Source organism: Lissotriton helveticus, chromosome 2_1 (assembly GCF_964261635.1).
Source record: "Lissotriton helveticus chromosome 2_1, aLisHel1.1, whole genome shotgun sequence".
NCBI classification, from domain to species: domain Eukaryota; kingdom Metazoa; phylum Chordata; class Amphibia; order Caudata; family Salamandridae; genus Lissotriton; species Lissotriton helveticus.
Window position 1 is genome coordinate 126,520,724 of NC_136059.1, and position 13,703 is coordinate 126,534,426.

The 13,703-nt window shown below is 46.3% G+C and overlaps 1 protein-coding gene across 1 annotated transcript in view; it reads left to right on the forward strand.

The window, feature by feature from the left end:
- The first annotated feature begins 761 nt into the window (after window positions 1–761).
- Window positions 762–13,703, forward strand: part of LOC144819251 (uncharacterized) — a 69,504-nt gene continuing 56,562 nt past the window's right edge. The window contains exon 1 of the mRNA XM_078677219.1: window positions 762–881. Coding sequence (XP_078533345.1) covers window positions 797–881 — 85 coding nt within the window. The 5' untranslated portion in view covers window positions 762–796. The remainder of the gene's footprint in view (window positions 882–13,703) is intronic.

Genomic DNA, 13,703 nt, shown 5'->3' on the forward strand with positions numbered 1-13,703 from the left:
GGCTCTTCACACTATTATCATTTTAAGTTTCCTTCTGCTGTGGCAGCTTTCTGGGATAGGCTGCTCCAAGGACAGAGAAGCAGGGGAGGAGTGGTTTGCCACTCCTAAGTGCACATGACTGTTTGGTCAGTTCTCTCGAGCTACCCAAAACAGTCATGCACTCTTCCCATATTCTCCATTAGGGCTGCAGCAGTGTTTAAATTTCCATTGGAAAAATGAATCTATTTTGGGGTCCCCTTTTTCTCTGTACCCGCATGACCGATCACTCCATAACATTACAGGAAGGATCTGAGGTGGAAGAACATCGTTTTAGAATGTTTCCTAGAGATACATCAAATAGTGCCAAAGTTATGAGCAAACCAAAACATGCTTCTCTACTGGAAACATGGTCCTAGCAATAATTGCCCAATGGTAAACGCCACTGGGGGAGTATCATATTGGGGGAAGTAATTTGACCTCAGCTAGGTAACAATTTCTATGGAACAGCAAAACTGCTCATACATAGGGAATAGGACGTGAATACAGAGAAGGAAATAATATATATTTATACACAAAAGTGATGCTTGCACTGTGTTTAGATGTGACAATCAGCCCTTTGCGAATGCTGCATGAATATCGGTAAACAGTAAAAATTAAGTAAAAGTCTTGCCACATTGTTTACAAATGATTGATTGATTGATAGTACTTTACTTCAATTTCCTAAAGACAAGTAGTCTGTATTTTATGTACAATTATATTTCTCTTTCCCTCACCACAGGAAAAAGAAAATATTGCTGATCAGTCTAAGGAAGGCACCATGGAATTCAACATGCTCTTCTACACCCTGGTCTTCTTGTTGTCCACCCTTGAATGTTCTTATTCAGAACCTGTTTCCTTTTACAGTAAGTGATTTGATTTAGGGGGCTGAATTACTTTGTCTACCAGTGACTGAATGCCGTGACAGCCAATAATTAATCTATCAGCGGAACTCAGGTTAAAACACCAAAGAGAGTACAACCATGTCAGCCTCATAGAGTGAACATGTATTTATTTATTTGAGGAGTTGTATATAGTTCTAACTAGACCCAGAGGTATCAGACCACTTTACATGGATGTGGAGTAAGAAAACAGTTGTACTTATTATATTGGTTACAAGAGAACAAATAATACAAAAACAAGTCTCATGGAGCATAGAGGGTGGTAGGGGAGGGGAATTGAGCCAGAAGCTGGAAATCAGTCCCAGTCAGGCATACCGGCAATGGAGAAGGTTATACACCAGGGGACCCTCTAAAGTCAAAGTCAACTAGCCCACAGTCCGGTGGGGGGTCACGGAGTACGCAGCATCCGGGGCTGGACTCGCTCTCTACACCGGAGTACCTGGGCTGTAGATAGGGCCAGAAGTAGGGTGAGGAAAGGATGTCTTGCAGTGACCATCATTGCTAAAAGGGAGAAAGCGTTCCGAAGGGGGGGTCAACTGGATGCAAAAGACAGGCTGGTGACCCCAAGACATAGACTGCCTGCATGCGGTGATCTTTGTATGAAGTTAACACCGTCAAGATGGAGAATCCAGGTCCCAGTCACCATATACCTCCAGCACAAAATGGAGGAATTACAGATTCATCAAAAAATCTGTGAGGAAACCAACCTCCGGGAGACGGACTGGATGCGTGAGGGAGCCACGGGGTCCGGAGGGTGGAAAACAGGAAATCTCAGCTCTCACTCAGTTTGTCCAGGAAAATGCTCAGGGACACAAGGGCAGCAGCGTTGCGGCATTCACTTCCTGTTTTGTCTGGGGAAAGTGACTCTGGTGCCCTGGCAGCAGGCCTGGAATGTGTGGGAAGAGGAAGTTGTAGCGGGATGCCGAGCAACCAGGGCCATGCCCGGAAGGTAGGTGATGGCCGGAGGGGTGAACCCCAGCCCATCTCCTCTCACCAACATAGGCAGCTCAGCCGTGCATTGGCCAAGTTGCTTGAGCTCCATTAGTGGCAGACTTTCCTGGTTACTTGGTAGGTGCTATAGCGGATCTCAAATTCGATTGGGGTTGGAAAATCACAGGAACATAGTACACAGATCCCTGGGGATGTAGGTGGTCCAAAAGGGATTTGTTCCCCGGGATTTATGCCAAAAGGCAATCCCTAGACAGGGATCTCCCGGCCGAAGCTCCTTGCCCTTCAGCCATCATGTCGGTTCAAAGGGAACAGACAACCACAAACCTAACAGCCTGAAGTTTTTGTGAACTCACTGCCCCACTCAAGCAGCTCTCAATTTTATGGATGTGACCTGGTGAATTAAGTTGCTCTCTTGTGCTACTTGAAGCATGTTTTCAAAGTGTTAACTGCTGCAGGTCTACAATTAATACCATTAAAGCATAGGGTATGTTACAACTACAAGGATAACTCTGACTGTGCAAGCTAGACTGTGTTCCTGGGTACAGAAATGCAATTCATCCATGTTGAAAGATGTTCTATAATGCCTCCATTTGTTTACCCCAAGGTGTCTTATCAATTACAAGTGGAATATAATTTGACACTTCCTTCATCCTCACACATGCACACCATCTGTTGTGATTCCACTGGACACAGATCAGCCTGCTCTTAACCACTGATGACCTGGTTTATCTCACCCCAGTCCATGCCCAGAGCACAGACAAACTACATGGGGGCATATGTTTTTACAAGATTATCAGGCAGAACAGCAAATCACCTTACTGTGCTGTGCTGTGCTGCACTGCATGATAGGAAAATGCCAGGAATATGTTGTATTTAAAATTATACAGTGTATTCCTCCCTTTTACCCTGTGCTGGTGTAATTTTGCCTTACACCAAGGCAGACACCCTTTCACAATGATGCAAGAGTGCCTGCCTTGAATGCAGGATTGTTTTTCTGCTGGAAGGGGTGTTATAACCCATGCACGTTGCTAAGGAACACCCATGCAACACACATGGATAGCCTAATTGGCCGAAAGTTATTCAATGCAGTGATTTGCGCTGCATTGCGTTTCTTTACTCAAGATTTATGAAGCCTATGAGGATCATGCAAGGTGCCTTGCATGGCTTTATAAATCTCAATTCTGAGTCGTGTTGCTGTTGCTCCACATATTGTGGAGCAAGAGTGATGCAACGGTGCTCGTAATATGCCCCTTGGTTTCTAAAACTGCCTGCTTCTTCTCATGTAAAGCAACAGATCTACCTGGGAACATTTTTTTTTTTTAATTTCAAATCCCCCTATATTTCACCATCTCATTAATACTCTTCAAGTACAGGAGAGGCACCAACAGGACGGGAGGAAAAGAGGACTAGGAGAAAGAGAATACAGTCCCCACAGGAACCCAAAGAGAACAAACAACACTGACATTGTTGTGTCACCTGTGTCTACTTTACTGAAATCTCTGCACCAATTACAAAATGGCTGGTTGTAAAGCACCTGTAGTAATCGCTTTTGGCGTGTAACCGCTCCCTCTTTAAGACCAACAATAATGGGTGTAAAAGAATGAGGTGAACCCCTTACATCTCCTGTGCAGTCACATGGGCCACACAGAGCGGAATGGAGTATAACGGTGGAGAACTAGGTATTTTTCTGAGTGAAATTGTGAATGTTTTTTTTTCAATTCCAGCTAGTGGTAAATGAAAGTGAAGGGGCAGTGATGGTTTGCTACTCAGGGGCATGCCAACCTTGGAGAAAGTTAGTGCACCTCCATCCATTTGGCAGTGAAAGGCATAGGAGGGATGCTCTCAGCCCTGGGCCTGTGCATCTCACCCTGCCAGGGTGCTATTTCACTCCATCCTGGCTTCTGCTGTGCTGTGCTCTGTATTGTTAGGTGGTATTCTAGTGGTTTTCAGGAGAATGACAATGTGAGGGCAGACTGGACTATAATGCAGTGCTTGTGGAGAATGTTCTTCCCTGTGTCAAGTTCCCACACATTTGGCAGGTGATGGGCTGTAGCTGTACCAGACCCCCTTCCTCCTCTCCACCTCCTTACTAGTATTATCTTAGTGCAAGCTCACAGCTAGTAAAACTGGAATAATGGGCACCAGGCATTTTCAGGCCTGGAAGCACCAGACCAATCTGAATAAAATGGAGCGCTACCCTGATTCCCAATATTGTACTGAGTGACCTTGTCATTGTGATGGTGCGTTAGCCATGTTATAAATTTGAGAGTATACTCTAATGAATCAAATCCCACTAGATGCTGAGATGTGCATGCCGCAGGTCAGTAAAATCCACAGTGGGCAATGGATATGTATTTTCAAAGATGTAGGTAAATATAGCACCTAAAAGCATAAAAGCATAAAGAGCAGGCCAGAGGATGGGCATGGCCATCGCTGTAGCTTGCAGTTCCTGTTGTGTGTCAGAGACAGTCATTGTGGTCATTGTGGAGCTGCATGTTGGCAGTCAGCTCAAGCTGCTGAATCTATAGCACAAAGAGCAGATATTGCAGAGCCAGGCATCTCTGGCTGCTGTTGTACGAAGAGTCAGGTTTGCTGGAGCTTTGCGCTGGGGATCATCATGAGCTCCAAGATCATGGCACAAATGGGTCTGCTCGCAGTTGCAAACAGCTTAAAACGTAAGGGTTCCTCTGCTTACTTCTTAGGAGTGCGCCCTATTGCCAGCCAAGGTGCCAGGACCTGGAGAGGAACCTCTTAAGGACCAGGGACTCACTCTAGCATATCAAGGCTGGAGTCTTTGCTGAACACTGAGCGAATGTTTCTTTGCTATAAAATGAGATTTCTGAGCATACATACACACACACATACATACATACACACATATATATGCCTAGAGCACATAGAGTTAGAACACATTTAAATAACAGCAGCTCATAATGTTCATTTCATAGGGATAATTAGTCCACACAGATCTTATGTCTTAGACTCCTAGCTTTGTGCAAATAGTTTGCCATAGCATACCTGTGCTTAAATAACAGCAGTCAGCCCACAGGGACAGTTAGTCTACACAGAGCTAATGTCTTAGCCTGCAGGCTTTTGTACAAATACATAAATAGATACTACCTATTGATCAAGAATCTTTGCCAGTAAAATGTGCTGGTCAGCATTCATCAATTGATATTTGACAATTCTCCCAGAAGGTGTCTAAAGCATCCATACATAAGAAATGTTCAAGGACCATGGTGAAACCATTTAAAGTTCCATTAACAACTTCTCTATCACAGTATGTCTAGGCAAAGGAGACTAATTGGCCATCTCTTTGCCAAGATGAAACTTATATCACTCAGCCTCTGCCAATTTCTTAGTTTTAGGTGGAACAGCAATTCAAAAAAAGCAAATAATAATAAAGCAGAGTTAACAAACCACAACAAACCCCACAGCCCAGCCTTACTGTCATTAATAAACCAGCAACTAACACAAAGTCTATCCGGTGATGGGGGAGATCCAAGGCTGTCGCTAACAAGTCCCACTACCCAGGTCCCCATCTACCTAGTAATGTAGAAAGCTACCCTTGCAGCGGACTGGTTGTTGCAAACTTCCCTCTTTCTCACCTACTGCCTCTGCTGATCCCAATGAAAAAATATAAAAAGAGAAAAGGGACAAACTTAACCAATACTCAAATGGACCCAAACAGGTCCACAGTAATTGGAGTGACTTGTGTACCATCCTACAGCTGCTTTGGGTGTACAACCACCGGTGTGTCGTCCTGAAGAGCTCCATTATTTCTATCAAAATCAAGGTTCTTCTGGTCAGATAGTGCGGACAGTTCTCCCCACCGCCACTGCACCCTCTCTCTGACACAGATCCATTCAGTATTCCGGGCAGAGCTATGGAGGCATTGCTGAGTTTACCATTCACTGCCACCTACCAATTGGGGTGAGCATGGTGATCCTCTCCAGTTTCCAACCATGACTGAGTGCCTTGGGGCATTGTGTAGAACACAGTCCAGGTGCAAGAAATGACTTGCAACTTTACCAGGAATAAGAGGGAATATTTGACCCCCAGGGCATGAATATTCTGTTTCACATCTAGAAATGCATCCTGTTGTCTGTGTACATCTACGGTGTAATCCGGAATAATGGTAACAGTGCTGTTATTAACACACCAGAGACCCTTGACACAAGCTAATTTCAGTATGTTATCCCGATCTCTGAAATTGAAGAGCCTTACCACCATTGTTCTTGGTAGTGCTCCTGGTGCAAGGGGATAACCAGGTACCCAGTGGGTACTCTCAACATAAAATAACTTGAAAGACGTTCTTCCCAGCATCTCCTCCATCAGCCACTGCTCCATCTAAAAGTCAATACTCAGGCCTTCCCCTCCTTAGGCAGGCCTACCACCCTGATGATATTCCTCCATGAGCGGCCTTCTTAGACATTCCTTATGGCTCTCAAGATTGCCACTTCAATATCTCAATCTGTCATTGCTACTATGTGACAGAAGGGTGAATCAGCGCCATTTCTTTTTCTGTATCCTGCACCCAGTTTTTGAATGTCTTATGATCCTCTCTCAAAAATACATTGTCAATCATGAATGAGTCAGTTTAGGATCCAATGTGGAGTATGAGCTATTGACTGCTGACAAGAGTTTTGAAAACTTTTTACGTGTGGTTTTGCAAGAGGAGTTCCACTGCAGTTTGTAATTAGCCAGCAGATATGTGCATGTGGACACCGTCTCTTCCTTTCCCTGTCTTTACTTTAGCCACTATATGAAGAGATGGGATTGGCAGTATTACTGTGGAACCATAAGGGAGGGCCCCAGAGTAAGGCCAGAGGCAAGGTTCACATGGAGGCTGCAAGGCAGCATGGCAGGCACCAGGGAGAGTTCCTCCCCTCACAATGCAGCTCTAGTGATGGGGTGCTATCCACAGAAGCGGAGGACATACAGTGGAAGAGGCAGCAGGATAACAGATCCAGGTGTGCTACCTATGGGTCCAGCACCTGCAGGTGTCCTGGTCAGAGGTTTATGCTCATTCTACTGTGGCCAGCAGAACAGCAAGGGTCCATTCTCCCCAAAATAGTCACATGGGGAAGCATTCACACCCCATCAGGGCAGAGCGAGTGAATAATAATGGGCAACGTGAAAGGGGCCATCGCACATAGCGTAGGTCAGTGAGGATATACCCCAGCCTTCCAGGACATAAAAGGAGAGTGTTGCTTGCACAGGTAATGTGTGGGAGTATAGTGCCTGGAGGAGATCAAGTCCTACCTCAAGTAATGTGTTGCTGGTGACGTGGCCTTCCCCTGTCAAAATTTCTGTATGTGCATTCCCTATCACAGTCAGGTAGTTTATTGCATGCTGCTTCAGTTGATCCTTCTAAAATGAGGGGGGTACACCAATTGCACCGTGGACATCTATTTCCTCCAGCTGGACAATCGTGTAGAACGTGTGGGACTCCTACCTAGGTTCCACTGGGCATGATGCATTAGATGCTCCACACCTCTAAATGCAGCCAAATCCACCTGGCAGTGTCTGTCTACTGCAGTAGCATCCCCGCTGTAGTTCACTGGGGCACCCCCACCTCCGGCACTTCAGCAGCACACGGCTATGCCACAGTCCTGTATTCCAGTCATTGATGCCCTATTCTCAGTCTGGGAGGCATACCTGGTGGGGCATGCTGTAGCTTCTCTTTTGGAAGCTGGCAACCAAACAATGCCAGGATACACAATCACAGGTCCCTTTGAAGGGGCGCAGGTACCCCCAAACCATGTCTGTGATCTGTGAGGGAGATATAGGCAGATAAATTACTGTGGTGGGTCAGAGCTCACAGTTAGACGTCTGTCCCAACTGCCATCTTGAACACCCCCCCAAGTTTGGCAGTCTACTTATTGATCTGAATACCCTTGGTCCAATTAGATTTAACCATCCTCCAGATTTTTCAGGGAACACTTAAAGGCCAAAGACTAATGAAGACAGATATTTGACATTTATGATTCGCAGTAGTGGCAAGAGAGAGGGGCCAACAAGGGTGTTTTTCACTTTATTCAATGCAAAGGAGATCCCTTTGAGCATATGGAATTTACCTGCACCTGATGCTTGAAATTTGATGCCAACGTATATGTAAAATGTTGTGCTAGAAACTGTAAATACCTAACTTTCCATAGCCAAGGATGCCTCTTGCAGAACCTCAGTATGACAATTTTAGATTTTTCAAGATTTATTTCTAGGTAGCAGTCTTTGCAGTAAATAGCCAGGTTGTTTAATGAATGTGGAAGGGAAGTGGCCAAATAGTTAAACAACTTAGGGCCTCATTAGTATGCCAGTCAGAAAGCCTCCAACCATAGGTTAGAAACTTTCCGACTGACATCCCTGGTTTGACTACCGAATACCTAATTAAAATGTAAGCTGTCGGAACTCAAATTGGCCGGTCATTCTGACTAGCTTCTGGCAGGCTCAAGAAGCCATCAACCAGCCAGAAACTGCAACATAATCCCTACAATGGCATTTCTGCCATTGGTATTATGATGACGGTCTCAGAAAGACTTTCCATGTAGGGCTTTACGACATGGAAAGGATATCGTAAACAGTTGTGGGGGCACTTAGCAGGGCCCCCTTCTCACTGCTGCATCCAGTTGGGGGCCAGGTACCCCCCTGTAAATCCCACCAGCATGTGGCAGGCACCGTGCAGGGATTTACACTAACTCTTATTTCTCTATGGGAGCTTCTGCTGCAGGCATAAACTGCTGGCAGAACAAGCTCCTGTAGGGAAATGGGAGTATGCAACGCATCATGTGCGATCGCATCTTAATAGTGTGTTCGGACCCGCCGACCTACGGTCGGTGAGTTCCCACATCGAAATGGTGTCTGACGGATTCAAGTTCACCCTACATCCAAATTAGGGCCATAGTGTCATCTGTGTACTCTAGAGTGTAGAGTTGTTGATAGTTGAGTCTAGGTGAACAGGGCTTTCAGCTTTTCACTGCTGATTTGATGTCAGCAATAAGCCTCAAGGACAACTTCTCAATGGTAGTTTACCAAGGCAAAAAAGATACATTGGCCAGATCTTTCCCAATATGAAACTTAAAGCTAGTGTGTGTAGGAGTGTGGTAAGAATCGTCCTGAGGCGGAAAGCCGGGACCTCTTTTAAACAAAAACGCTGTACCTGCTAGCGCTTTTAAAATTGTATATCAATTGTGCTCTTATCATTTTTAACATTTTGTTAACTGATTTTAATAGTTTTCAAAATATATTGTGTCCTAAATTACCGTGTTTTACCCGCCGCCGCCTCTCAAAACCATTGGTGTACCGGTGACTCGAAGCGCCCCCTGTTCTCTCCCTCCACAGCCGAGTAAACGCTGCTGGGGCCCCCGCCATCTTAGGTGAGGGCACGAGAAGGGCAAGCAGACGAGTGCTCGGCCCCTCCCACCCTCCCGCCCTCGCCATTACAAAAGCCTCACTTACACTCCCCCTCTGACTGCTAGTGTGTGTAGGAGTGTGGTAAGAATTGTCCTGAGGCGGAAAGCCGGGACCTCTTTTAAACAAAAACGCTGTACCTGCTAGCGCTTTTAAAATTGTATATCAATTGTGCTCTTATCATTTTTAACATTTTGTTAACTGATTTTAATAGTTTTCAAAATATATTGTGTCCTAAATTACCGTGTTTTACCCGCCGCCGCCTCTCAAAACCATTGGTGTGCCGGTGACTCGAAGCGCCCCCTGTTCTCCCCCTCCACAGCCGAGTAAACGCTGCTGGGGCCCCCGCCATCTTAGGTGAGGGCACGAGAAGGGCGAGCAGACGAGTGCTCGGCCCCTCCCACCTTCCCGCCCTCGCCATTACAAAAGCCTCACTTACACTCCCCCTCTGACTGCTAGTGTGTGTAGGAGTGTGGTAAGAATCGTCCTGAGGCGGAAAGCCGAGACCTCTTTTAAACAAAAACGCTGTACCTGCTAGCGCTTTTAAAATTGTATATAAATTGTGCTCTTATCATTTTTAACATTTTGTTAACTGATTTTAATAGTTTTCAAAATATATTGTGTCCTAAATTACCGTGTTTTACCCGCCGCCGCCTCTCAAAACCATTGGTGTGCCGGTGACTCGAAGGGCCCCCTGTTCTCCCCCTCCACAACCGAGTAAACGCTGCTGGGGCCCCCGCCATCTTAGGTGAGGGCACGAGAAGGGCGAGCAGACAAGTGCTCGGCCCCTCCCACCCTCCCGCCCTTGCCGTTATAAAATGGAGCCACTGCACCGGAAGCGCAGCGGACGGGCGCAGCGGGCGCGCCGTCAGCGCGCCGAAGGCGCGCCAAAGGCAAGCCCATCTGCACCCGTCCGCGACAGTCCGGGACACGGGGCCATAACCCCTGGCCCTTCCTCTAGTCATCCACAACCATGGAGGAATGGCGTCACTACATACTCAGGCAGCGAACTAAGGCAACTAAACACCACTGGCACATCGCACTATGCCTCGTGTGCACAACTGGGCCCTTTGAACACCATGGGACCAGTTAGTTGTCGGAATTGCCACTGGCTGAGTGACCCCTGGCACTGCCCTATTAATCTCACTACCCCCAACTTGGTCTTAAAATGTATTCTGCTAAATGTAAGGTCCCTCCCCAAACATGCCATCAAAATCTGGGACATTCTCGAAAACGACCAACCAGACCTAGCCTTCATCACAGAGACATGGCTGGACAACCACAGTACCCCGGACATCGCTACGGCCCTCCCTGATAACTATAAAATACTCAACCTGAATAGGGAGAAAAAGAAGGGAGGTGGGGTAGCTTTATTGTTTAAAGACTCCCTCACTTGCAGACAGGAGGTAATTACTCAAGCCAGTAGCCATGAAGCTATGGCATTTTCAGTATCCATCAACACCACCATCTTACTCGGCGGTGCCATTATCTATAATCCTCCTGGCTGCACCTCTGATTTTAACGCCCAACTCCTATCACAAGCTATGCCAATATGCCTTCAGAACAAAAATATACTGCTCATAGGGGACTTTACCATCCACTATGACGACAGTAACAACCCCCTCACCAGACAACTGACCGAGAATATGGAGATCCTGCAGCTGTACCAGAAAATTAATCAGCCAACGCACAGGGCAGGACACACCCTTGACCTGCTGTTCTCTAATATCAACTCAATCTCTATTTCTGCTATTAAACCATTATTGTGGACGGACCACTCTTTGGTCGAGTTTAACTTTCACCTACCCACAAAAAACCCTAGGTCCTCCAACCAAATAACAACCCATAGGAGAAGTTTTGCCAACTTCAAAGTTGAAACCTTTCGGAAACACTTTGTCCATCCTTCTAGAGGCGAGTCAGGTGTTGACGAAGCAACAGACAGACTTCAGAGCCACATCGCTTCAGCCCTGGAGCACTGCTCACAGCTCCGTCGCGATGCCAACCCCAGGCGCACCGTGTCCGAAAACTGGTACGGGCAAGAACTGAAGGCACAAAATAGGAAATGCACAATGCTCGAACACAAATGGAGGTTAACAAGAACTCAGGAGACGAGGGCTGTTTACAAAAAAGAACTGTCACAATATACTAAAGCCATCAGGAAGGCAAAAAAAGATTACTTTTCCAGCAGAATCTTAGAGAACAAGAACTCCTCAAAAGAGCTTTTTAAAATTGTAAAAGAGCTCTGCAGTCCTGCCAATCTCTCGTCCAACCTGACTCCCTCTCAAACAGGCTGCGACAAAATGAATAACTTCTTTTGCGAAAAAATAGACAAGATCTATTCATCCTTCTCTAAACCCAAAACAGGCAGCCTGATGGATCACGAGTCCTCCTGCCCCCAAGCCTGCTGCACTAGCTTTGGCCCATACTCCGAAGAGGAAGTAGGCAATGCAATGCTCGAAATCAAATCTGGCTCCCCCTTGGACCCCTGCCCTCATCATATTTTCCGGCAGCTCATTCCCCTGATCTGTCCTGCAGTGACTCAGGTATTAAATCATTCGTTAGATGCTGCAGAGTTCCCATCCAGCTGGAAGATCGCCACAGTCACTCCCCTTATAAAAAAAGCAGGTTTAGATATTAACAATCCGGCCAACTATAGACCCATATCCCAACTTCCCTACCTGTCGAAAGTCCTAGAGAAACTGGTCAACAGACAACTGGCCAGCTTTCTCGAGGCAAACAATCTGCTGGACATCACACAAACGGGTTTCAGGGCCAATAACAGCACGGAAACAACTCTCCTAGCAGTGCTGGATCACATCAGGATGCACGTAGATCAGGGAAAGACAGTTGCCCTAATATTGTTGGATCTCTCGGTGGCTTTCGACACCGTCCCCCACCACCTGCTTCTGGAAACCCTAGCATCTAAAGATATCAGGGACAAAGCACTGGGCTGGCTGCGGTCCTTCCTACCGGACAGATCACAATCAGTGCGCATGGGTAAGTTCTCGTCCCCATGCCGGAATATCAAATACGGGGTCCCACAGGGGGCCTCACTAAGCCCAACTTTATTTAATATTTTTGTTTCATCCCTGGCGGGAATAGGCAGAAAGTGGGGTGTGGAAATCTGTTCCTATGCCGACGACACCCAACTCACTGTCATCCTGGATGAAAAAAACAACCCCAAAGAAAGGCTACTTAACTGTCTTGCTGAACTGGCTGAAGGGATGCACCAGCATTGTCTAAAACTCAATGCAGATAAATCCGAGATACTTCTGTTCGGAAGTCACACCCAGCTGTGGAATGACAACTGGTGGCCAAAAGCGCTGGGCACCCCACCTGCCCCGTCACAAACAGCAAGGAACCTTGGAATAACCATAGATACTGCCCTATCCATGAAGACTCATGTAGCTGCCATATGCGGAAAAGGCTTCGCAATCCTAAAAATGCTTAAGAGAGTCTTCCCCTGGATTCTAATGGAGTGTAGAAAGATCCTGGTCCAGTCACTCTTGATGAGTAGGCTGGACTACGGAAACTCTCTGTTTGTAGGCATGGCCGAGTATCTTTTCACCAAGCTCCAATTGGTGCAGAACGCAGCAGCCAAGGCCATTTGCATGAAAAGGAAATACGACTCGGCCAAGAGCTGTTTGCGTTACCTCCATTGGCTACCAATGAAGCAAAGAGCATCTTTTAAAATGATGTGCATTACTCATAGAGCACTGCACAAAACTGGCCCCCTCTTCCTTAGAAATAGGATTCAGTTTTATGCTCCCACTCGGAACCTCCGCTCTCAATTCTTGGCTCGTGCAAAAACCTGCTGGGTAAAGAGAGCTAGGATGGGCGAGCGCGCTTTCTCCCATATCGCTGCTGCCAAATGGAACGAACTACCTACAGCCCTCCGACTCACAGAATGCCACCTGGCATTTAGGAAACAGCTAAAATCTTTCCTCTTCCCCCATCCTGAATAAATCTAACTGGGCTCTCACCCACGTTACATGCACATTAGCAAGCATAGCGCCATGATATCCTACCCTGGATGATTGTTAGCGCTCTATAAAAAATTAAAATTAAATTAAAGCTCCCAGCTTCTACCATTTTTTAAAATTTAAATCAAAACATTAATATGTTTGCCCTCTGTGCCAATGGATTTTTTGTGAGGCAGAAATCCTTATGAATGTGGGCTTTCCTAATAGATTTTGGCAGTCTAAATATTGATCTGAGTCACCTTGATTGGATTAAATTCAGCCGCCCTCCAAATTGGTCTGGGAATATTTCAAGGCCATAGACAAATTAAGGCAGATTTGTGGCATTTATGACCAGCAGCAGTTTTAGGAGAGAGGGGCATGTAAGGATGTTTTCCACTTTTACCAATAAAAAAGAGATCTTTTTTGGAGCGCTTCCATCTGCAGTTTACTTGAACCTGAATTT